General features: G+C 46.1%; 1 protein-coding gene across 1 annotated transcript in view; it reads right to left on the bottom strand.

Annotated features, from left to right (window-relative positions):
* LOC121271134 (cyclin-dependent kinase-like 4) overlaps positions 1 to 26,587 on the bottom strand; it is a 100,153-nt gene that overhangs the window by 25,697 nt on the left and 47,869 nt on the right. The window contains exon 5 of the mRNA XM_041176898.1: positions 7,341 to 7,462. Coding sequence (XP_041032832.1) covers positions 7,341 to 7,462 — 122 coding nt within the window. The remainder of the gene's footprint in view (positions 1 to 7,340; positions 7,463 to 26,587) is intronic.

The following is a 26,587-nucleotide window of genomic DNA, read 5'->3' as shown; positions in this document are numbered from 1 at the left end:
CAAAGTTGGGGTGCCATGGTCTCCTCATTGTCTCCAACGTTCTGGAGCTTGGGTGTCTCGTCCTCCAACTCCCTAGCGCTTTGCCACTTCTTCTGTACGGCAGCGTTTGGGGCAGGTCCTGTAGAGGTGACTTGCCTCACCACAAAGGTTGCAGCACTTAAGTCTGTTTGCAGTCCTTTGTCTAGTGCCCTTCCTATTTACAGTTCTTGCAGAAGGCGGCGCTGCAGTTGGCTGCCACATGACCAGACTTGCCGCATGAGCGACAAAGCTTGGGTTGCCCAGCGTAGACAAGGTAGCCACATCTTCCCCCAATAGCGAGGCTGGAAGGAGGGTGGAAGATGGCTCCCTTACCATCGGTCTTGAACTTGACCTTGACCTGGCGTTTGCATGTCCAAATCCCAAAGGCGTCTCTAACCTCAGTGTAGCTCCCAACCTTGTCGATGTACCTGGCGAGGAAGGTGAACACATCGGCGACAGGGACGTAGGGGTTGTAGAGATGCACCGTCACCACACGGTCCCGTTGCAACGGCAGAGCAAAGAGCGGCTCCACCGTCAGGATCTTCATCTCCAGCTGGGCTCTCTTCTCCTTGAACACCTTCAGGAATTTGACGCAAGCTGCCACACACTTGAAAGTCACGTTGAAATATCCAGCGCTGGGGAAGCCTTGCACAGAGTAGATCTCCTCCGCTTCAAATCCACACGCCTTCAACAGGATCCACTTGATGAAGAAGGCTCGATCCATTGGTGCTCCTCCTTCACTGACCTTCACCCTCACCTGGACAGTGTTACGTACCCCATGGTATGGGGCTCGAATGTTTATAGCCATCGCTTCACGACTACACTTGATCTTAGCCAAAAGGCCAAGATGCGATGGAATTCAGCCCATGCAGCAGTGCAGGAGCGATGTCCTGGACCAAGATCTATCAGTGTTGACCTCGGAGCATATGCGGGCGCTATCACCTCAGAGTGAAGGCAGGCGGACTCCTCCATCATGCCTTGCAATCTGAGGAGTGCAGCGGACACCTGTTCCCTAGATTGGCTTAGCAGCTCCAGCAACTGTGACATGACTGAGTCCACAGGCTTGTCATCTGACTCAGACTCAGCAAATTTCTGGCCTGCAGCAGTCTTCCAAGTGCCGGACACCAGTGACGTCTCTGCTGCCACCTGCCGTGGATCAGGCAGTGCAATGTGCTTGCCAGATTGTGATCCCAAGGTGACCTTAAAGCTAGGTCCCACCAAGGAGTATGTCTCGGCTCTGGTGGAGGATGTGGGTGAGCGCTCTGATGGGGCTTCAAGGAGGGTGCCTCCAGATTCCTCTTCAGAAGTTTCTTCGGGGTTTGATTGGAGGCCCTGGGTCATGGACTCCGTCGGCTGGTTCCCAGGTATGCCTGTGGAAGCAAGGGGAGATAATTAGTGCATGGCAGTTGCCTGTGAAACAGGACACATCACTCACAGCATGGTTGTCTGATGGATGTTGCACTGCTGGACCCTCACTTGGTAGTGCACCGCTGACCTCACCATCAGCAGAGGACCAGTCCAGATTTGTTGCCAACCAGCTGGATGGCTCTGTTTTCAAAGTCCATGAGGACCTTGATTTCAGGCATTCCTCCATCAGTCTGCGACCCCTCCCTGTTGTGTGCCAGCTTGTCCTGCATAAATAGAGATGGAGAAAGTGTAAGCAGGATGCTTGCCAGCTCAGACGACAAGTATGCCTGACGTGTGGGTGGTGAGTGGTTCCCAGGGACAGGATAAGGACAATGACAGTGACTGTGAGTGAGTGAACAGTGATGTCCCTTGAACTGGCAGTGAATGAGAGCCCTTTGGATGTGTGATGGGTTTTTGAGTGTGTGAGTTGAGAGTGATGAGAAGAGTGACTTACCCTAGTGGAATAGAGGAGATCATTCATCCTCTTGCAGCACTGGTTGGCTGTACTCTTTTGAAGGGCGTTGGCGCTGACCGCCACTGCCACCACCTCCCAAGCCTTGTTGGTCACGCCGCTGCCCATCCTGCAGCCAGGGCAGCTGTAGAGGACATTCCAGTGGGACTCCACAGCATCCAAAAGGCATTCCAGTGACGTATTACTAAACCTGGGGGCTGAAGTCTTTTTGTCTTTCATGCACACCTTTTCTGTAGCAGTCATGGGCTAGAAGCACTGAGATGTGTGCACACAGCTGAACTTTAAATATGGCACCCGGCATGATGAAACAGCAAGCAGATGGAGGGCGGGCAAATGAGAGCCCAGCTGCCCGCCATGGAAATGGCGTGTTTCCTGGGAATGCATAAATGATGTTGAGGGGGGTTTGGGACGATACGGCAAGAAAACCTGCCTTCGCAGTTGGTGAGTAAAATGTTGTTTTACCTGTCTGCTTCCACACCTAGTGCAAATCTGGGACGATTCTGCCCAATGAATTTGTCCGGAGTAAAATCAGAGCCCCAGCATCTTGTGGGCTTTTAGCCAAAGTGAAGAAGCAGAAATTGAGAAAGTATGACCACTGGAAAAGGCGGGATGAGAGTCTAGTGTTGGCAATAGTAGAAAGATCTGACAGGTTGGAGAAGGACTGGATGGATGGACAACATCAGAAACTGGATGGAGGGCAGAATGACAGCAGTGCACAGAATTGCAAAGAACAGAGAAATGCCTACGCCTTCTAGTGGAGTATGGCTAATTAGGGTGGATAGAACCAGATGCCATACCACTTTACAGTTATGACTGGTTCAGGAAAACTTTTCCAATGATTAAAAAGAACTGGGTTTGTATTTACGATTTCAGAGAGAGGTAGTTTCTGAACTCAGCCACTCCATTAGCATAATGGGGAGGGGAAGAGGAGATACAGTGGCAGAGGGGGATAACTAAATGCTGTAACTTCCAAGGAGGGAAAGGAGGGAAACTGGCAGGTGGGTCAAGTGCTTAGATTACTCATAACAACAACATCTTGCATTTATATTGTGACGTTAACATAGTAAGACATCCCAAGGCACTCCACAAGAGCATTATTGAACAAAATTTGACACCAAGACACAAAGAAATGTTAGAAAAGATGACTAAAACCTTGGTCTAGGGGATAGGTTTTAAGGAGTCAAAGCAAATTACTATGGAAAATTGGAATTATTGTTTTGCAGATGGTGCAGTAAAGGCTGCAAGTTACAGAATAAAAGGATTGACAGCATGATTTCTTGGTTTAGCAATATATAAGCTCCTAATTGCTCATTACATTTGCGTCCCAAACAGAAATACCTTAAGTCCATGGGGTGAGATAGCGTGTCCTGTAGTTTCTACTGGCAAACTGGATGTAGCCAAATGGCCTTTGACTCAAGGAGTAGTGGGAAGAAATTGGGTTCTCAATGGAAACAAAGAGGAAAATATTTTTTAATAGGCTAGTGGATTTCTCACGGATTTGTGCATAGGGTTTCAAGACCAAGGGCACTTTTCAGCTCGGGCTGGGTTATAGGATGGGGAGAGAGGAGAGGTAGCAAATGGAATGGTGAAGATGGAGAAGTTGAGGAGGGAGAGGAAAACTAGGGGTGGTATGAGCAGAGGGCAGAGAAGGAAACAGGAAAGGTTAAAAAAAGGAACTGGGAATGAGGTGAATAGGAAAGATTGTGGGAGAAACAGGCAAGAGAAAAGAGTGGAGAAGGGATAAGAGTAGGAGGAAATATGGATAAGGTGATTCAACAGGGAAGGAGAGATTAGAGTGTGATAATTGCTAGCAACTCAGTTACTACACCTGTTGCAATCTCCATTAACCTCTAGGGTACTTAAACTTGAACAATCATAGAACGTTACAGCACAACAGTAGACTCTTCAGACCAGCAAATCTTTGCTAGTATTTTCTTCATGAACTACAGGTTCTAATCCCATTTATCTGCTTCAACAACAACAATTTGTTAGCACCTTTAAGATAATAAAACATTCCTGATGCTTCACGGGGGTGTGATGAAACAAAATTTGATACTGAATCATATAAAGAGATATAAAGGCAGATGTTCAAATATTTCATCAAAGAGCTATGTTTTAAGGAATGCCTTAAAGGAGGAAAGAGAGATAGAGAAATTAGAGAAGGAATTCCAGAGCTTAGGGCTTTGGCAGCTGAAGGCACAGCTATAAATGGTGGAGCAATTAAAAGCAGGAGTGCTTAAAGGGGCAGAATTGAAGAAGCATAGATATCTTGGAGAGTTGTAGGACTGGAGGAGGTTACGGAGATAGGAAGGCAGCAGGTGGATTGAGGTGCAGACAGCATCAGCAATGTTACGGAGGTGAAAATCAGCGGTCTTCGTGATGGGGCAGATACGAGGTCAGAAGCTCATCTGACACCAAGGTCTAGTTCAGCCTCAGGTTGTTGCCAGGGAGAGAGATGGAGTAGGTGACTAGGGAATAGAATTTGTAGCTAGAATTTAATCTGGGCAACGCGGGTCTCAGTGACCAGTTGGAGAACCGGTGTCAGCCAGATCGCTTTTCCCCAAAAGGCCTTACACAATTACCAGGTAATCAAGCATTTACCTGAACAGCTCCGGGCTTCCCACTGAATTAAGACCACAGTAAGGTGGAAATCCTGTGCCAGAGAGATGCTGGCTAATCAGAGGCCAGTAGCTTTGTGTTACCAGCAGTGCCATTGGAAGCAATACCTGCTGCCAGTACTAAAGTGTGGTCTATCTTGAAGATTGCCGATGAATGCCCAGATAGAGATGAGTGTGGGCAGGATGGGGTTCGCAGGGAGGGGGTTGCCGGCGATGGGGGGAAGGAGTCCACAGCAAGGCCAGGTGCGTGGCTTCCTGCAGGGCCTCCCTTCCCGATGCCAGGTCCCTTGATCAGGCACACAGTGTCTGTGAATGAGGGACTTTCCCTTGGAAGCTACAGCCAAACCTGACATGGTTGATTAGAGAGGCAAGAGGGCAGCGTGATCCCCAGTCTGCACTCACCCAATCACATGACCCCTCCCACCTCCAAACTCACCTCAGGGAGAGGCGTTAAATTCCACCCAATGGCTTTGGTTTTCCAAATATTTAATTGCAGAAATTTCTGGTCATCCATCACTGCATATCAGGCAAGCAATCTGATAATTTAGAGACAATTGAGGGGTCAAGATAGATAATGGTGAGGTACAGCTAGGTGTCATCAGTGTACATGTGGAAACCAACTCCATTTTTGAACAGTGTTGCCAAGGGGCAACATGTAAATGAGAATAGGAGGGCATCAAGGATAGAAGCTCGGGGACACCAGAGAGAACAGTGGGGGGCAGGAAGAAAAAACATAGAAGATGATTTTCCTATGATTAGGTAGATAAGAATGGAACAAGTGCAGTGCCACCCAACTGGACTTCAGTGGAGAAGCTTTTTGTTATGGTCAAACATTTCAAAGGTTGCAGAAAGGTCAAGAAGGACAAGAAGGGGCAGTTTACATACGTCACAGTCACACACGATGTCATTCACACAGGATGTCATGTGTGAATTTGATATGCATGGATGTAGTACGGTGGCAGGGGCAGAAACCTGATTAGCAGAATTCAAACATGGAGTCTGGGAAGATGGGCATGGATTTGGGAGATGGCAGCACATTCAAGGGCTTTGGAGAGGAAAGGGAGGTTGGAGATAGGGTGGTAGTTTAAAATAGCAGAGGATTTTATTTAAGGAGAGGGTTGATGACAGCAGACTTGCAGGAGAGGGGGTATTATCTGAAGCGAGAGAACTTCCTCTTTTTGATAAAACAAATTAATTCCCTTTTAAAAGAATTTACTGTCTCTGTTCTAACAGCAGTCTGTGTTAGTTCTTTCCACATTCTGTGTGAAGATATTTTTCTAACCTCCCCTTTAATAGTTTTGATGATGATCTTTCATTAATGTCTTGCTGACCAATTGAAACAATCTGTCCTTATTTATGCTTTCCTAATTGTTCATAATCTTGAAGACATATCAAATCATGCTTTACATCTCTCTAATGAAAAACCCTAACTTCTCAGGTTTCTCTGTATAACTGTAGCCACCCCCACCACCATTTCCTCATGGCAAAAATACATTGCCTATTTTCCATTGTTTTTATATTCTTCCCACGAATGGTGTCAAAACCATTAAACTGTACTCCCAAATGTGGACTAACATCTTTTTTAAGTGTACCACTACTTCTTGCATTTTGTTTCAATGTTTTTTCAATTTTGTATGCTAAATCTGTTTGCAAGACAGTGATTTGGGTTTCTGATCTGTTGTATAAAGATGCAGAGGGACTGTTATGATCCTTAGAAACTGGGGGCAGAAATCTCCCCCAGCCAGGGAGGTTTTGCGGGGGCAGGCGGGAGCGAGCGCGAACCCAATCGGCCAATTAAGGCCCGCACACCCGGAAGCGCTGTGCACTCCCTGTGCAGGTGGGGGGGATTCCCTGGGTTGGGACCTGGGCTCTTTCGCGCATGTGCGTGAAAGAGCGCAGAAATCTCCCTGAGGCACGGAAGTACCTCAGGGAGATTAGTTTAAGTTTTGAAAAATGTAATAAAGGTAAAAAAAAACATTTTAAGGATATGTCCCCTCATGTGAAACTGTCACATGAGCTGGGACATGTCCATTAATTTTTTCAAAAAAATTTATATAATTAATAAACCTTTCATGAAACCTCATCCCACCCTGTGGATGAGGTTTCATGGAAAATGCAAAGGCGGCCTGGGCTCTTCATCTGCCTGCCAACCTTGAGGTTGGACAGGCAGCATTCTTAACAGTTTTAATTACTTTGTTCATCACCTTAATAGGCCTTTGACAGTTCGGTGGGCGTGCAGCCACCATTTTATGCATCAGTGTGCGGGCCCCACTCCTGCTTGCCGGTGGAAAAATTCTTCCCTGGGTGTGCAAAGGCAAAACTATAGCTCCTTGTAGCCCTTGGGAAGGGAAGGGAGGAAATGGCAGAAGTTGAATATATAAGGGAAAACCCAGAAGTTTCTGTGGTGGGACACAGAAGGCAAAGCACATTAAAGATTTGTTACTGGTTTTGGTAAATCCTGCATGCAAGCTTTGTCTGGCAGAAGCTAAAGACCTTTTCATCTGATGCTTAATTTGGATAGGTCAATGAAAATAGTCTCCTAGTTCTCACTCTCAGCACACAGCAAACATAAAGATGACATAAGGATAACTGGAGTTTGCATTAACAGTAGAAGAATGGATTTTCATTTATATTCCTGCCATTAGTGGAACTTTTGCTACTGGATATTACCTATAGAAGAACAACAGTAGAAACTAACAAATCATTGAATAAATTTATTTTGAAAGAGGACAAATTGAACAAATCTAAACTCTCATAATTTTACAACCTGCTCATCTGTATGAAATATTTTCAGTAATCAGACATTTAAGTTAAAACACTCTTACCCTCTGGAATACCTCTCCAGCTCATTTAATACAGTGTGATCACAGTACTCAAGCACAAGATGCAATTTCCATTTTCTTCTGAATACTTCAAGTATGTTCACTTGGTTATTGTGCTTTAACTGCTGTAACAAAGATATAGAAAATGTTTAAGTTTCTTATGCTCAACATTCTTCTCCAGTTTACAAAAACTGCATACATTGTGACACTCTGCACTCATTTCTGCACAGAATCAATTAATTTTTTGCAAAGTGTAGACTATGAAACACTGAGAATTGGATAGGTCTGGGAGCGTAAAGCTTAAGTGTTAATTAAAAAATCAAAAGGGAAAGAAATTATATTACTGCATAACCAAACAAACTCAGATATAAAATGCAGTTGCATTGTATGAATACGCAAAGTTACATCCTCTGCTTTAGCCATGCAAGAACAGCAGAACACATGAAAAATAATTCCATTGCCATCATTTAGTCTGCAACACAGAACAGGCTATTCACCCCAAGTGGTCTCTTCCAGTCTTACGTTCTGCACACTTCTCCTTCCCTTCCTTTCATCTAAACCTATCCGCATATCCTTTTTTTTCTCTCTCTAATGTATTTATCTAATTTCCCAGTAATATCATCTATGTTATTTGCCTTGTCGTGGCCAGAAGGCAGGAAGGAAACTATATATATCTACGTCAACCTGGCTACTTTATAAAATTATCACTTTTATTAGAAAAATGGACAAGGCTTTACCCTGAGTAGCCGTGACTCATGCCAGAGGGATTTCTAACCTTCAGAAACCATCAGGGACCTCGTTATCTTTACAGTGGTGCTAATGCCCTCTGTGATTGCCGATAATCAAATTCCAAAGAAATGCACCAACCGCCTTTACATTTCTAAGTCAGAGCTCTGGCCAATGGAGATGGTATGTTTGCAAAGGATGAAAGGGAACAAAAGCAGAAAATGCGGGAAAAACTCAGCATATCTAATAGCATCTGTGGAGAGAAAAACAGAGTTAACATTTCGAGTCCATATGACTCTTCATCAAAGCCATACTTCAGAGCCACTCTTCTTCAGAGCCATACGGACTCAAAACGTTAACTCTGTTTTTCTCTCCACGGATGTTGCTAGACCTGCTGAGTTTTTCCAGCGCTTTCTATTTTTGTTTTAGATTTCCAGCATCCACAGTATTTTGCTTTTATCATGGACCACACCTGAACACTATGTGTAGTTTTGGTCACCATATTTAAGGAAGGATATACTTGCATTGGAGGCAGTACAGTGAAGATTCACAAGATTGGTCCCTGGGATAAAAGCGTTGTCCTATGATGAGAAGCTGAGTAAACTTGGCCTATACTCCCTGGGGTTTAGAAGAACGAGAGGTGTTCTCATTGAAACATACAAAATTCTGAAGGGTCTTTAATGGGTAGGGTTGTTTCCACTAGCTGGGGAATCAAAAACATGCTGTTTAGAACCCTGGTTTCCACGTTGATTAGCTGGGGCGGAGCATTTTTGTACAATACGAGGAGGCAACTGCCTACCACCTCCTTAACTTTGGCGATGGATAAGTTTCCTCTCCGCAGTGAAATACCCAAGCCGGAAAAATGACAATCCTTGCCTCCTGAACAGATAGATGACCCTTGGGACCACTGTCAAGACCATTGCCTGTAGGTGTGGTGGTCCACAGTCCTGCAGAAACAGCAAGTGGGCTTTGATCTTAGCAAGGTACCCCAAAGTCAAAACACATCGGGAGGAATTTTCCCAGATTTGCACTAAGTGCGTTAGCTGGCAGGTAAAATGGAGTCCTTCCTGCCGACGAAAGTGGCGGGTATTCACGCCTGAATCATTATTTATTCACTCCTGTGAAACATGCCGTTTCCATGTCAAGCGGGCTCTCATTTGCCCGCTCACCATCACCCCACTGTTGCATCACACCGGCTGCTATCTTTAAAAGGCAGTGGTCAGCAAAGCGCTCATCACCATCAGCTCAACACCACTGCCCGGGAGACGTGGTCAGCAAAGGAAAAAAGACTGCAGGCCCCCGCTTCAACGACTGGTCCCTGGAGCAACTGCTGGATGCCTTGGAGGCCCGCTGCAGGATGGGCAGCAAAGTCATCAACCTGGCTTGGGAGGCGGTGGCAGCAGTGGTCAGCACAAATGCCCTGCAGAGGAGGACAGCCACCCAGTGTCACAAAAGGATGAATGATCTCCTCCGTTCTGCCAGGGTAAGTCACTCTTTTCATCACTCTCAACTCTCTCACTCACAAACCGATCACACATCCAACAGGGCCTTCACTCACTGCCAGTGCAAGGGCCTTCACCATTCACTCTTTTACACTCACCATCATTGTCCTCATCCCATCCATGGGACCACTCATCAACCACACTGGCCAGGCATACTTATCCTCTGGCCCAGCAGGCATCCTGATACACTCTGCCTATCTCTATCCATGCAGGACAAACTGGCTCACAACAGGAGGGAAATGTCGCAGACAGGTGGAGGGATGCTAGAGATCAAAGTTTTGACAGAATTCGAAAACAGAGCTATCCAACTGGCTAGCAATGATCGGGACCAGTCCTGTGTTGACGATGAGGTTGGTGCTGCTCTACCAAGTGAGGATCCAGCAGTACAACATCCATCAGACAACCATGCCATGAGTGATCTGTTCTCTTTCACAGGTCACTGCCATGCACTAATTGCTTTCGCAGGCATATCTGGGAAGCAGCAGACAGAGTCCATGATCCAGGGCCTCCAATCAAGCTCCAAAGAAACCTCTGAAGAGGAATCTGAAGGCACCCTCCTTGAAGTCCTGTCACAGTGCTCACCCACACCCTCCACCAGTGCAGAGACACACTTCAGTGCCACCTAGCTTTAGAATAGCCTTGGGATCACAATCTAGTGAGCACATCACACTTTCTGATCCACAAACAGGCGGAAGCAGGGACTTGCCAGGTCCCCGGCACTCAGATGATTGCTGGAGGCCAGAACGTTGCTGAGTCTGAGTCAGATGATGAGCCTCTGGACTCGGTCATGTCACAGTTGCTGGAGCTGTGAAGGCAAACTCGGGAACATCAGGAAGGGATGTCTACTGCAGTCCTCAGGTTGCAAGGCACGATGGAGGAGTCCGTCCGTCTTCAGGCTGAGGTGATAGTGCCAGCATTGCAATGCACTGAGGTCAACACTGGCAGGATGGCGATCGCCATGGAGACCTTGATCTCAGACGTCACTCCTGCACTGCTGCACAGGCTTAACTCCATCGATGATGCCATAGCTGGCCTCCAACAGTGTTGTTGGAGGGCCAACTATGAGAGGGGCGCTGGGCAGCTCAATCTTACTCCAGCTACCCATTCTGTTCACGGAGTCAGTCAGGGGCCCTGGGACACCCATTGGGAGGACGATCAGCAGGATGCACACTCTGGGGCCATCCACGCAGGTGACTCTGGGAGTGACCGGCCCATCCGAATACAATCTTTCTGTGACCTCAGCAGCTCCAGCATCACAGGCCAAGGAGGGTGCCACTGCCATACAGCACGACCTTGAAAACAGGCTGGAGCCCTCCATGTCTTGGCCCTCCAGAGGACGCCCACCAAAGTCATCACAGGCAGGGCGTTACAGTCAGCAGACTGCCTCTACTTCTGCAGTGGATCGCCATGGAGCACCAAGATGCAGTGGCAGGGTTTTTTTTTGCAAAAAGATACTTTATTCATAAAAAATCTTCAACAACATTTCAAACCATTTCAAACTCACCAAAAATACAAAATCATCAAAAATACAATCAGGTTCAACTTTTACAAGATGTATCACAAGGTGCATCAGTACAAACAATGAATATACCAATCATTAGCAGACATTCATTTTGAGCTGTATATCCCAAGGGGCTCTACACAGTTCCCAGTCCCTCGGTGCACTGTGGCAGAAAGGTCATAGGCAGCGACCCTTCCCCATTGCGTCTTTGCAGCAGCTGCCCCAAGCTTTAGAGCGTCCCTCAGCATGCAGTCCTGGACCTTGGAATATGCCAGTCTGCAACACTTGGTCGGGGACAACTCTTTGCGCTGGAAGACCAACAAGTTTCGGGCAGACCAAAGAGCGTTTTTCACCGAGTTGATGATCCTCCAGCTGCAGTTGATGTTTGTCTCGGTGTGTGTCGCTGGGAACAGCCCGTAGAGCACAGAGTCCTGTGTCACAGAACTGCTCGGGATGAACCTTGATAGAAACCACTGCATCTCTCTCCAGATCTTCTTTGCAAAGGCACAATCTAGAAGGAGGTGAACAACGGTCTCTTCCCCACCACAGTCACCTCGAGGGCAACGAGCAGAGGGGGTGAGACTCCTGGCATGTAGGAAGGATCTGATGGGGAGGGTCTTTCTCACCACCAGCCAAGCTACATCTTGGTGCTTGTTGGAAAGTTCTGGCGATGAGGCATTCTGCCAAATGACTTTGACAGTCTGCTCGGGGAACCATCTCACAGGATCCACCCTCTCCTTTTCCCTCAGGGCCTCTAACACGTTACGTGCCAACCACTGCCTGATGGACTTGTGGTCAAAGGTGTTTCTCCGCATAAATTTTTCCACGAGGGACAGGTGGTACGGCATGGTCCAACTACTTGGAGCGTTCCGCGGCATCGTGGCCAGACCCATCCTTCGCAACACCGGGGACAGGTAGTACCTCAGCATGTAGTGACACTTGGTGTTTGCGTACTGAGAGTCTACGCACTGCTTGATGCAGCCACACACAAAGGTGGCCATCAGTATGATGGCGATGTGGGGCACGTTTTTTCTCCCTTTATCTAGAGGCTTGTACATTGCGTCCCTGCCGACACAATTCATTTTCGACCTCCAGCTAAAGCGGAAGATGGCTCGGATGATCGCCACCACACAGGAGTGTGGAATGGGTCAGGCCTGCGCCACGTACAGCAACAGCGAGAGTGCCTCACACCTGATGACCAGGTTCTTACCTGCAATGGAGAGGGAGCGCCACTCCCACATGCCGAGTTTCCTTTTCACCATAGACACTCGCTCCTTCCAGTTTCTAACGCGTGCCCTGGTCCTTCCAAACCATATCCCCAGCACCTTCAGGCCATCAGCACTGACAGTGAAGGGGACAAAGGATCGGTCAGCCCAGTTCCCGAAGAACATGGCCTCGTTCTTCCCATGATTTACCTTGGCTCCCGAGGCCAGTTCGAACTGGTCGCAGATGTGGATCAGTCTGCACACCGACAGCGGATCCGAGCAAAAGACGGCGACATCGTCCATGTACAGGGAGACTTTGATCTGAGTGCCTCCGCTGCCTGGGATCATCACTCCTCTTATGCCCGGATCCTTCCTCATAGACTCAGCAAAGGGTTCTATGCAACACACGAAAAGAACAGGTGAGAGAGGACAGCCCTGCCTGACTCCAGATTTAATCGGAAAGCTGATTCCCACCCACTGATTGAGACTACACTATTGTGTAGAGCAGTCAATTGCACCTTGCACCTGTGGGAATCCTGAGATCAGGGTAAATCCAATGGCCCTTGCATCCTGGCTATCCCTGTCCCGGGCGAAATGCACAAAGTTGTGTACCATGGAGAAGATGGCATCCATGACCTCTTGAATGCATTTGTGGGTGGCAGATTGTGAAATCCCATGGAGGTCGCCTGTGGCGTCCTGAAAAGAGCCACTGGTATAAAAATTGAATGCTGTGGTCACTTTCACAGCCACTGGCAGCGGATGCCCTCCATGTCGCCTTTGCGCCAAGCCCTGCAGTAAGTGGTAGACATGAGCCACCAGGTCCCTAGACATGTGCAGTCATTGGCGACACTGGTTCTCAGTCATCTGGAGGAATGGCAGGTGGCATCTATTGACCTTGGGTGTCGCTACGCGCCGACCAGCCATGGCTCGCTGTTGCTCCTGGGCAGAATGCGCGGGAGCCCCTGCTCACCCTTCTTCATGAGGTTGCTGCTCCTACCTTTACACAGCCAGGGACCTCAGTCACTCTCTCCTCCTTCTACGGACTCTGTAGGTCATCAGACATACATGATTCTGACGTGGTCCTCCTGCAGCATGAAAAAGAGAGAGATGTGGTTATCATGGCTGTGCTGGCCCTGTGTGACCACCCCTTAACGTTTCCCGGAGAGTGCTGGTCACCCCTCGGATGGCCAAAGATGGCACTCATCATCGCACTGCTGCATGGTTGCCCTGTCAACCTGCAACATGAGGTACACTGGTCCAAACCGGGATGCTGAGATTGCAAGGGGCTGTGTGCGCCTCCAGCAGTGACTGCTACATGGCCAGCGTTGGCGAGGAGATTGTACAACGTGTGCAGTCCAACTGCTCCACGGTCCAATAAAGTGGTGGCAGACTCGAAACCTGTGCCTGGAGGTTGGGTTAGCAGGGGGTGTAAGGCATGGATCGCTTGGTGGCCCGCTGACAGCGGGCTTGGAAAATTCTGCCCATTGTGTTGTGGCCTTAACACTACGCACGTTAACTGAGGCAATCTTTAAACTCATTTAAAACGTGTAGAGTTTACGAGTCCAATTGCCTCTGTTGGTTGCAACCCTTTGGTGTGTTCCTGCATGCCCTTCGTGTTTGCAAACTGTTGCATCATCACTGGGCTGACATACCAGTCCTGGTCTCACACTGCTGGATCGTTCTGCAGAGGTAACATTAGGGGCAGGGATTGTATAACTGAGGTGATTTGAGCCACCTTTCCCCTCTATTACTTGTCTGAGCTTCTTGGATCTGGGGTGCACTCATCCCACGCATTGCTTGCATGAGTGGGCAGGCTAGGAGCCCAACCCAATCATATCACTGTGGCTGCACCTGATCTGTCTCAGTTGCACAGGCATGGTCAGTTTATACAGGTGTCCCTTATGCATGGCCACATCCCTCGCTTACCCTGCCCCCCACCTCAATTGCCTGCACGTGGGAGGCAGAGCCAAGGCAGCACTTGACCTCCCTACCACCGACAACGGTTGCCTTGGAGGCTGGCAAGCAATTGCCCCCCAGACACCCCTCAGCAGTCATCTCTGAGGCTTGCCAACACTTGGCCCTGAACACCACCCCTGCAGCAGTCATCTCCAGGGCCAGGCATCAGTTGCCCCCGGCACCCCTGAGGCCTATAAACAATATTGAGATGTGGAGAACACTGCTGCCCACTAATCTCAGTTCCCCCAAAGTGAAGGCCGCCAAGCACACGTTGCCTGCGTGCTTTTGTGAAATACGTTGGCGTGCTTTCCCGCTGATGTGGATGGATGATACGGCGGGGTTTCAAGATCCTGGCGAGATAGCTTTTTAATTATATGCTGATGTATTACAATTAGCTCTCCCGCCATCGACGGGCTGAGCGGATGATCGCAACCTGCCTTCATGCCGTTGTGAAGCAAGTCGCGCCATATTTTCCACACATGCCACCTATCATGCCCGCTGACAGCGGGCTTGGAAAATTCTGCCCATTGTGTTGTGGCCTTAACACTACGCACGTTAACTGAGGCAATCTTTAAACTCATTTAAAACGTGTAGAGTTTACGAGTCCAATTGCCTCTGTTGGTTGCAACCCTTTGGTGTGTTCCTGCATGCCCTTCGTGTTTGCAAACTGTTGCATCATCACTGGGCTGACATACCAGTCCTGGTCTCACACTGCTGGATCGTTCTGCAGAGGTAACATTAGGGGCAGGGATTGTATAACTGAGGTGATTTGAGCCACCTTTCCCCTCTATTACTTGTCTGAGCTTCTTGGATCTGGGGTGCACTGGTGCTTCACTGCACTCGGTGCTTTGGAGCTGGGGTGCACTGGGATCTTGCTGCTTCTAGCACTTCAAAACAGAGTTAACATTTCGAGTTCTTATGACTCTTCTTCAGAGCTAAAGACAAGTAAAAATGTAATTAAATTTATACTGTTTAAGGGGGGTGGAGCAGGTGAAGCTGGATAGAAGGCCAGTGATAGGTGGAGGCAAAGGAGAGATTGCCAGAGATGTCATGGACAAAAGGGTTTTAGTGATGGTGATGCTGGCTAAAGGAGGTGCTGATGGTGGCATTAAGATCAGAAAGCAGAATGTGATAATGGCAGGACATCAGTAAGCACTCTGGAAAGAAGAACATGAACAAGTGACAGATGGTCCTTGTAGCAGTGGGATGGAGACAGCGGTCAGTGGTGGGACCTTGAGGCCCAGCAGGAAAGAGATGGGGGATCCTGTTGGTTGGTGCCCTAAGCAGACTTTCAAAATTATCTGGCAGGATGCCTCATATCCAGAACATTCAAACAAAGAGCAAGATGTACCTTGGCTGGGGGCAAAAAGGGCCCTCCTTGTCTTCTAGGCAGCAGTGGGGAAGTGACCATTTGCAAAGAATGTCCAGAAAGAGGTGCAGTAGTTTTGTTGGGGTTCATCCCGAGCAGCTCGTAACACAGGAGTCTCTTCTCTACAGACTGTTCCCAAGGACACACACCAAAAAAAGATCAATTGCTTCTGGGGTACTATAAGCTCAGTGAAAGATGCTCTTCGATCTGCCCAAAACTTGCTGTGGTCTTCCAGTACAAGGAGCTGTCCATGAGTAAGTGTTGTAGACTGGCATATTCCAAGGTCCAGGACTACATGCTGAGGGATGCACTAAAACTTGGGGTAACCACCACAAAGGTTCAATGGGGAAAGGGCACAGTCTTAGGCCCTCCTGCCTGCGTACACCAAAGGGCTGGAGCCCATTTAAAACCCCTTGAGCACCAGAGAATGTTTGACATGAAATGTAAATGTACATTGTAAATAAAACTTACAATCTCAAGGCACTTCTGAATGCCACATTGACAGAAATTGATTAAAGCAAATAACTGCAGATGCTGGAAATCTAGAACAAAAACAAAAATACCTGGAAAACTCAGCAGGTCTGACAGCATCTGCGGAGAGGGATACAGTTAACGTTTCGAGTACGAATGACTCTTCATCAGAACTAAGGAAAAATAGAAAAGAGGTGAAATATAAGCTGGTTTAAGTGGGGGGGGGGGGGGGGGGGGGTGTGTGTGTGTGTGGTGGTGGTGGTGGTAGTAGGACAGGTAGAGCTGGATAGAGGGCCAGTGATAGGTGGAGATTGCCAAAAGATGTCATAGACAAAAGGACAGAGGTGTTGATGGTGGTGATATTAGCTAAGAAATGTGCTAATGGAAACACTAAGGGTAGAAAGCAGGACGAACAAGGGACAGATAGCTCTAGTAGGGGTGGGGTCGGGGGGATCGAAATAGGCTAAAAGGTAGAGATAAAATAATGGATGGAAATACATTTAAAAATAATGGAAATAGGTGGGAAAAGAAAAATATATATAAATTATTGGAAAAAGGGGGGTCAGAAAGGGAGGAGAGAGTTCATGATCTAAAATTGTTGAACTCAATGTTCAGTCCGGAAGGCTGTAAAGTACCTAGTCAGAAGATGAGGTGCTGTTCCTCCAGTTTGTGTTGAGCTTCAATGGAACATTGTCAGAAATTGATATGTATTGTACTTTATGTACTGTCAAATATGAATTACTATAAATTTTATGAGTGAAGTATATATTCTGGGAAAAAATTTGATCTTGTCTGCTGTAGAATAATTCAAGTTATCGGCATTGTGTAATTTGGTCCAGCCATTGTCAGGCAAGCAGGCTATAGATTTCAGACAAGACACAGTGCTAACACTAGCAGGTTCAGCGAATGCTCAACACTAACACTATTGAGCTCAGAGAAAAAGGCAGCAAGTAGGAAGAAAACATGTTTCAGGCCACAGGCTCTGCACCTTTTAGCTTCTAAGTGCATGCACAGGCACAACATGCACGAGGGCAGGTGGTCTTTAGGCTCCCCAGACTTTCCTGCTTATATGCACATGTGTGGCCAGGATGGAGTGCTATTCAGTATTATGAGCATCTACAAACATTAAAGCTACATGTGAGTGCATTTAGTATTGAAAACTCCAAAGGAAAAGTTTACATCGGGGAAGACTGCGCAGGCTAGCTTATTTTAATAACATAAAGACAGTTCTAAGTTTTATATTTATTTGCATATCTAGACAATCCATTCACAATGACTGTGATATTACGGAGAAAATGGATTGAAATGGTTTACACCTTTGGTGGTACAGTAACCTAAAAACTAACATTTTATTAAAATCATTGCAGAAATTACATCATATACGAGCAGGCATATAAAAAATACATTAAATAATTACTAATAAATTCAACTATATCAACAGCTTGCATTTATATAGCACCTCTAAGACAGCAAAATATCCCATGGCATTCCACAGGAGCATAATCAGACACCGAGACAAAGAAGGTAACAATCATAAAAACTTATTAAATTGATAGACCACCTTCCATGACCACCGAACATCCCAAACCATTTTACAGCCAATGAAACACTTTTGACGTGGAACCATTGTTGCAATATAGGAAACACGGCAACCAATCTGCACAGTGACTACATTTCAAAAGTACTTCATTGCCTTTAAAGTGCTTTAGAATGTCCAGTGGCCGTGAAAGGCACTACATGAATGTAAACCTTTCCTTCTTTATGTGGCTTAGTGTCAAATTTTGCATTATAATATTCTTATGAAGCACCTTGGGATGTTTTATTACATTAATGCTAAATACAAGTTGTCATTTTGTTGTTGAGATCTATGAGCAGGGTTAGAAGCTGGCATTGATTATAATACAGGCCAGAGGACAGCTAAATGATGCTGAATGTCAGAGTGGAGCAGTAGCATAGTGGAAGTGGCTGCACTGCTGCAACTCATGATGTCATTAAGGTAAGGCTGCCTTTCATGAACCCAGGACAAAAGGGATGGAATGCGGGGCAAGAGTGCTGAAAGGGAGAAGAGAAAAGAGGCTCACCACCTATTTCTCAAGGGCAATTAGGGATGGGCAATAAATGCTGGACTAGCCAACGATATCCACATCCTGTGAACAAATAACAAAAAGAGGAAGATTGAGATGGAAAGAAGGGAGAGAAAAGGTGTGGAGAGGGAGAAGAAATTGAGAGGGTGGAAGGAGGGAGGATGCAATGAGAGAGGGAAGGTGCAAGGAGAAAGGGCAGAGGATGACATGGAAATGCTAGGAAGATGACAGATGAGAGGGAGCTCAGAGAACAAGGAGTGAGGATTAGTGTGTGAGTGTGTGTGTGATATATATGTGTATATATATATATATACATAAAATTTCAAAATAGTTACTTATTTTACTTGAGCACTTATTATAGTGATTATCTTGTTTTCTGCCCTTTACTGGGAAGACGAGGTGGAGAGGTAGACCAATTGGCAAGATTAGCTCTGAAAGTCAGGGACTGCTGGGGGAAGCTCTGGTATATATTTGAGACCAAGAGAGCGAGGTAAATAACAGCAGAAGAACTGTGGGGGCCACAGGTAATGGTTGAGAGGTGGCCTTCAACTCAGGATGGACACCTGATGGGAATCCATGCTCATAGGGAAGGCAATGGCGTAGTGGTATTGTCGCTGAGCTAATAATCCAGGGACCCAGGGTAATGCTCTGAGGACCTGGGTTCAAATCCCACCATGGCAGATGGTGGATTCAATTTTGATAAAAATCTGGAATTAATATTAAAGTTCAATGATGTTGATTGTTGTTTAAAATCCATCTGGTTCACTAATGCATCTTTACATGTGACTCCAGACCCACAGCAATGTGGATGACTGCCAACTGCCCTCTGAAATTACTTAGCAAGCCACTCAGTTCTGACAAAGTCACAAAAAAGGACTGGAAGGAAACAACAACGGCATTCTATGTCCTGTCGACCCTGCAAAGTCCTCCTTACTAACATCTGTGGGTGGGCTAGTGCCAAAATTGGGACAGCTGTCTCACAGACTAGTCAAGCGACAGTCATCCTTATGGAATCATACCTTACTGATAGTGTTCCAGACACCATCCCTGCACATATCCCAGCAGAGGTGGTATGCCGTTGAGAGGGAGTTGTGCTGGGAGTCCTCAACATTGACTCTGGACCCCATGAAGTCTCATAGCATCAGGTCAAACATGGGCACACACACTCACACAATAATCCTCAATCTTTGTTCTCTGAGCTCCTCCTCACCTGGTCATCCTTCCCTAACATTTCCCTGATTACCATGTACCGCCCTCCCTCGGCTGATGAACAGCATTTGGAGGAAGCACTGAGGGTGGCAAGGACACAGAATGAGGGACTTCAATGTCCATCACCAAGAGTGGCTTGGTAGCACCACTATTGACTGAGCTGGCTGAGTCCTATATGACATAGGTGCTAGACTGAGTCTGCGGCAGGTGGTGATGGAACCAACAAGAGGGAAAAACATACTTGACCTCATCCTCACCAAACACAGATGCATCTGTCCATGACATTGTCAGTAGGAATCGTAGTTATACAGCACAGACACACGCCCTTCGGCCTATCGTGTCCATGCCGGCCATCAAGCACTTATCTATTCTTAATCCCATTTTCCAGCACTTGGCCTGTAGCCCTGTCTGCTGTAGCATTTCAAGTGCTCATCTAAATACTTCTTAAATGTTGTGAGGGTTCCTGCCTCTACCACCCCCTCAGGCAGTGTGTTCCAGATTCCAACCACCCTCTGGGTGAAAAAATGTTTCCTTAAATCCTCTCTAACCCTCCTCCCCATTACCTTAAATCTATGCCTCCTGGTTATTGACACCTCTGCCCTACCTACGGCCCTCATAATTTTGTATACCTCTACCAGGTCCCCTCTCAGCCTTCTCTGCTCTAAGGAAAACAAGCCTAGCCTATCTAGTCTCTCTTCACAGCTGAAACGCTCCAGCCCAGGCAACATCCTGGTGAGTCTCCTCTGCACCCTCTCTAGTACAATCACATCCTTCCTATAATGTGGCAACCTGAACTGTACACAGTATTCCAGCTATGGCCTAATTACCATTTTATACAGCTCCAACATAACCTCCCTGCTCTTATATTCTATGCCTCGGCTAATAAAGGCATATATCCCATATGCCTTCTTAACCACCTTATCTACCTGTGCTGGTGCCTTCAGGGGTCCATGAACATGCACACCAAGGTCCCTCTGATCTTCTCTACTTCCTAGGGTCCTACAGATTCATTGTATATTCCCTTGTCGTATTAGTCCTCCAAAAATGCATTAACTCATACTTCTGAGGAATAAATTCCATTTACCACTGCTCTGCCCATCTTACCAGCCCACCTATATTGTCCTGTATTCTAAAGCTTTCCTCCTCACTATTTACGACACCACCAATTTTCGTGTCATCTGCAAACTTACTGATCAAACCTCCGATATTCACATCTAAATCATTAATGTACACTACAAATGGCAAGGGTTCCAGCACCGATCCCTGCGGTACACCTCTTGTCATAGGCTTCCAATCGCAAAAGCAACCTTCAAACTCTGCCTCCTGCCACTAAACCAATTTTGGATCCAATTTGTCAAATTGCCCTGGATCCCATGGGCTCTTATCTTCTTGACCATACTCCCATGCAGGACCTTGTCAAAAACCTTACTGAAGTCCATGCAGACTACATCAGCTACACTACCCTCGTCTACACAACTAGTCACCTCCTCGAAAAATTCAATCAAATTTGTTAGACCTCCTCCTGACAAAGCTATGCTGACTATCCCTGATTAATCCCTACCTCTCCAAGTGGAGGTTAATCCTGTCCCTTAGAATTTTTTCTAACAGTTTCCCTATCACTGGTGTTGAACTCACTGGCCTGTAATTACCTGGTTTATCCCTACTACTCTTCTTGAATAATGGTACCACATTCGCTGTCCTCCAGTCCTCTAGCACGTCTCCTATGGCCAGAGAGGATTTGAAAATTAATATTAGAGCCCCTACAATCTCCTCCCTTGCCTCACATTGCAGCCTGGGATACATCTCATCAGGGCCTGGGGGTTTATCCATTTTTAAGCCTACTAAACCCCTGATACCTCCTCCCTTTCAATGCTCATCTGTTCAAGTATATCACAACCCCCTCCCTGATTTCTACACCAAAATCGTCCTTCTCCATAGTGAACACAGATGAAAAGTAATCATTAAAAACCTCACCCATGTCCTCCAGCACCACGCACAGATTGCCATTTTGGTCCCTAATTGGCCCTACTCTTTCCCTGGTTATCCTCTTACCCTTAATATATTTATAAAATGCCTTGAAATTTTCCTTTGTCTTGCCCACCAGTGTTTTGTCATGCCCCCTCTTCGCTCTCCTAATTACTTTTTTAAGTACCCTCCCCCTGCACTTTCTATGCTCCTCAAGGGCTTCTGCTGATTTTAGCCCTCTATATCTGCCATAAGCCTCCTTTTTTTCCCTCATCCAATCCTCTATATCCTTTGACATTCAGGGTTTCCTGGACTTGTTGGTCCTACCCTTCACCTTTACAGGAACATCCCATCGCACAGTGGTTGTGGAAATGAAGGCCCGCCTTCACATTGAGGATACCCTCCATCATGTTCTGTGGCACTACCACCATGCTAAATGGGATAGATTTCAAACAGATCTAGCAACTCAAGACTGGGCATCTATGAGGTGCTGTGGGCCATCAGCAGCAGCAGAATTGTACTGAACCACAATCTGTAACCGCATGGCCTGGCATATTCCCCACTCTACCATTACCATCAAGCCAGGGGATCAATCATGGTTCAATGAAGAGTGCAAGGGGGCATGCCAGGAGCAGCACCTGGCATATCTAAAAGTGAGGTGTCAACCTGGTGAAACTATAACACAGGACTACTTGCGTGGCAAACAGCATAAGTAGTAAGTGATAGGCAGGGCTAAGTGATCCCCCAACCAACAGATCAGATCTAAGCTCTGCAGTCCTGCCACATTCCGTAGTGAATATTGGTGGACATTTAAACAACTCACTGGAGGAGGAAACTCCACAAATATCCCCATCCTCAATGATGGGGGAGCCCAGCACATCGGTGCAAAAGATAAGACTGAAGCATTTGCAACAATCTTCAGCCAGAAGTGCCGAGTGGATGATCCATCAGCCAATTTGATTCACTCCATATGATATTAAGAAACAGCTGAAGGCACTGGATACTGCAAAGGCTATGGGCCCTGACAATATTCCGGCAATAGTACTGAAGACCTGTGCTGCAGAACTTGCCGCGCCTCTGGCCAAGCTGTTCCAGTACAGCTACAACACTGGCATCTACCTATGTGGAAAATTGCCCAGGTATGTCCTGTACACAAAAAGCAGGACAAATCCAATTACCGCCCTGTCAGTCTACTCTTGATCATCAGTAAAGTAATGGAAGGGGTCATCAACAGTGCTATCAAGTGGCACTTGCTTAGCAATAACCAGCTCACTGACACCCAATTTGGGTTCCACCTGGGTCACTCAGCTCCTGACCTCATTACAGCCTTGGTTCAAACATGGACAAAAGAGCTGAACTCCTGAAGTGAGATGAGAGTGACTGCCCTTGACATCAAGGCAGCATTTGACTGAGTGTGGCATCAAGGAGCCTTAACAAAACTGGAGTCAATGGGAATCAGGGGGAAAACTCTCCGCTGGTTGGAGTCATATCTAACACAAAGGAAGATGGTTGTGGTTGTTGGAGGTCAGTCATCTCAGCTCCAGGACATCACTGCAGGGGTTCCTCAGGGTAGTGTCCTCGGTCCAACCATCTTCAGCTGCTTCATCAGTGACCTTCCTTCCATCATGAGCTCAGAAGTGGGAATGTTTGCTGATGACTGCACAACGTTCAGCACCATTCACAACTTCTCAGATACTGAAGCAGCCCAGGAATTCATCAAGGCTTCTTAGACAGCACCTTCCAAACCCACGACCACTACCACCTAGAAGGACAAGGGCAGCAGATAGATGGGAACACCACCACCTCGAAGTTCCCCTCCAAGTCACTTACCATCCTGACTTGGAAATATATCGCCATTCCCTTCTCTGTCGCTAGGTCAAAATCCTGGAAGTCCCTTCCTAACAGCACTGTGGGTGAACCTACACCACATGGGCTGCAGCGGTTCAAGAAGGCAGCTGACTACCACCTTTTCAACGGTAACTAGGAATGGGCCATAAATGCTGGCCCAGCCAGCGAAGCCCACATCCCGTGAATGAAAAAAAATTCTCTAAAGACAAGTTGGAAATAAATACATTGTCCAAATTGTAAAATAATTCTAATATTCCTGTTAGGCTGAAATGTGCCATTGAGAAATAAGTGTCTGACAATAAGGGGAAATACCATTTTGCAACTAACATATAATGAAAGGGCAAGTGTCACTCTGCAGCACCACACAATGTCAGGTCTGCAGCTACATGCAGATTTTTTCAGACCATGTTAATATCTCAGAGCTTTGAGAGCACCATACTCAATATAAAAGCAAAATACTGTGGATGCTGGAAATCTAATGTATATGTATATATAGAGGGAGAGAGAAAGAGGGATTTCTGGAAATGCTGAGCAGGTCAGACTGAGCATTTCAGCATTTCCTGTTTTGAAAACCATACCCTAGTCCACCAAGCTGGCAAAATCTCACTAAATTGTCACCCACAGGCATTATGGGCAACTACAAACATAAAAGGTAAATGTGGACATGTTTAACATCGAAAATTTGCAAAGGGGCCATTTGGCCCATCATACCTGTGCCATCTTTTTGGAAAAGCTATCCAATTTGGTCCACTCCTCTGTTCCTTCCTCAAAGCCCTGCAAGCTTTCCCTTTTCAAGTATATATCCAATTCCCGGTCAAAAGGTACTACTGAGCTACAAGCTCTGTTCCACAGCCACTGACTACATCCCTCTCCCTGACAGCTGTCTGAAACTGAGCCAGGCTGTTTGCAACCTTGGTGCTCTGCCTAGCTCATCTGCTGATGAAATGCTTTTTTTGTCTCTAGACTTGACTATTCCAATCCTATCCTGGCCAGCTTTCTGTCTTCCACTCTTTATAAACTGGAATTAATCCAAAGCTCTGCTGCCTGTAATGCACATCAAGACCCAATCAACCATTACCACTGTGCTCGCTGAACTACTTTGGCTCCAGGCTCTGCACCACCTCAATTTTAAAATTATCATCCCTGTTTTCAAATCACTATAGGCTCACTCTCCTTATCTCTGTAACCTACAGCCCTCCAAGATCTCTGTGCTTCTCTAATTCTGTCCTCTTGCACATTGCCAATTACCCACCATAGGTGGTAATGCTTCCAACTGCTTAGACCCTAAACTCAGGAATTCCTTCCCCAAGCTGCTCTGGGTCTCTGTCTTTCACCTTTAAAACACTCCTTAAAACCTACTGCTTTGACCAAGCTTTTGGTTGTTTGTCCTAATGTCTCCTTATTTGGCTCAGTGTCAAATTTTGTTTGATAATGCTCCTGTGAAGACCCTTGAGACGTTTTACTAAATTAAAGGTGCTACATCAATGCAAGTTGTTGTTGAATCTGCTTGTACTACCTTTCAGGCAGTGCATTTCAGATCAGTGCAACTCTAATCATGTACATAAACTTAAAAATATAAAAAAAAAGTTATGCCCCTGGTTCTGTTGCCTATTATCTTAAAACTGGCTTCTTTACTTCCCAATGGGGAGCTGGTGGCATAGTAGCATAGTGGTATTGTCACTGGAATAATATCCTCGTGGGACCTGGGTTTGAATCCCACCATGGCAAATGGTGAAATTTGAATTCAATAAACATGAAAGATTAAACAGATGAATAAAAACTGAATGCAGTACTCAAGCCCCACAAAATGCACACAGGACAAACCAATATATAAGAAATATTTAAAAACTAACATGAATTGTAACATTTAAGAAGTATTTGGATGTGCACTTGTGACGCCACGGCATACAAGGCTATGGGCCTAGTGCTGGAAAACAGGATTAAAATAGTTGGGTACTTGTTTGACCGGCGCAGACTCAATGGGCCGAAGGGCCTTTTTCTGTGCTGTAGACCTCTATGACTCTAACTTCCCTGGGCCTTAAGGGCCAGGATACACAATTTCATAGCTTGCAGTTTAGACATTTTAGCCAAGTTTGCACTGGGAGTGTGACTCCAGACCCACAGGAATGTGGTTGACTCTTAAATGCCCTCTGAATAAGGGCAATTAGAGCTGGGCAATAAATGCTGGCCTAGCCAGAGACGCCCACATCCCATGAGCGAATAAATAAAAAAAAGCTCTCCTATTGATCAATGGAAACAATTTCTCCTTACCTACTCTACCAAAACCTTCATAATTTTGCCCACCTCTGCTAATCCTCTCTATTCTATGGAAAACAATCCCAGCTTATACCTTAACGTAACTGAAGTCCCTGATCCTTGGTACTGGTCTAATAAATTTCCTATGCACCCTCTCTAAGGCCTGGACATCCTTTCTAAAGCATGGTACCCAGAATTGAACACAAAACTCCGGTAAATTTAGCATAACTAAGCTTTAGCATACCTATCCTGTTTTTGTACTCTATGCCTCTATTTATAAAACCAAGGAACACATCTTTATTTTTAAAACGGCTTTATCAACTTATCACGGTCAAGATATGAGTATGCAAACTCCCAGTTTCTGAAAGTGCAAGCTAATAATGGCACAATGAGAAAATGGCATGGGAGTCCTACATGAACATGGCAACCAACATATTCCCTTAACCAATCAGATTAGAGGACTGCAAAATGAATAGCACGAGCACTGAGAAGGAAGTGTAAATTAGAATGCGTGCATTCAATATCAAATCAGATACAGAAAAAGAAATAAAGAGAGGAAAAGGAAAATTTCTTTAAGAGATAAAGAGAAAAGAGACAGAAAAAAATTAAACCAAAATTACATTTAACATTTTTAAAATCCCCAAAAATTAAAACCTGAAGGAATGAGTCTCCTCACTTATAATAATTAGGTGACAGTAATTAACAATGATCGCTTTGTTAAAATAATCTCTGACCACTAAAACACTCATTTTGTCTGAATAAGCTTAATTACATTTACAAGGGCATTAAATATCTCCAGGTTAAGCTTCTTGTGGCATGTAGTCCAGTTCTAGCTTTCTGTGACAAGTTTAGTTTGAATTTAACCATATAAGTATAGCAATTTAATGCTATTCAATGGATTTCATTGGTGAGGCAGACAGTGAGGTGCTGATTTTACAAAGTTAATGGTAGAGTTGCACAACTTGGACATCAAGTTTTGGATATCCGCATTTAACATCTGCATTCACTCCATGTGATATCGAGAAACAGCTGAAGGCACTGGATACTGCAAAGGCTATAGGCCCTGACAACATTCTAGCAATAGTACTGAAGACTTGTGCTCCAGAACTTGCCATGCCCCTAGCCAAGCTGTTCCAGTACAGCTACAACACTGGCATC

This window comes from Carcharodon carcharias, chromosome 2 (assembly GCF_017639515.1).
Source record: "Carcharodon carcharias isolate sCarCar2 chromosome 2, sCarCar2.pri, whole genome shotgun sequence".
Classification (NCBI taxonomy): domain Eukaryota; kingdom Metazoa; phylum Chordata; class Chondrichthyes; order Lamniformes; family Lamnidae; genus Carcharodon; species Carcharodon carcharias.
This window is presented reverse-complemented; position numbering and strand designations above follow the sequence as displayed.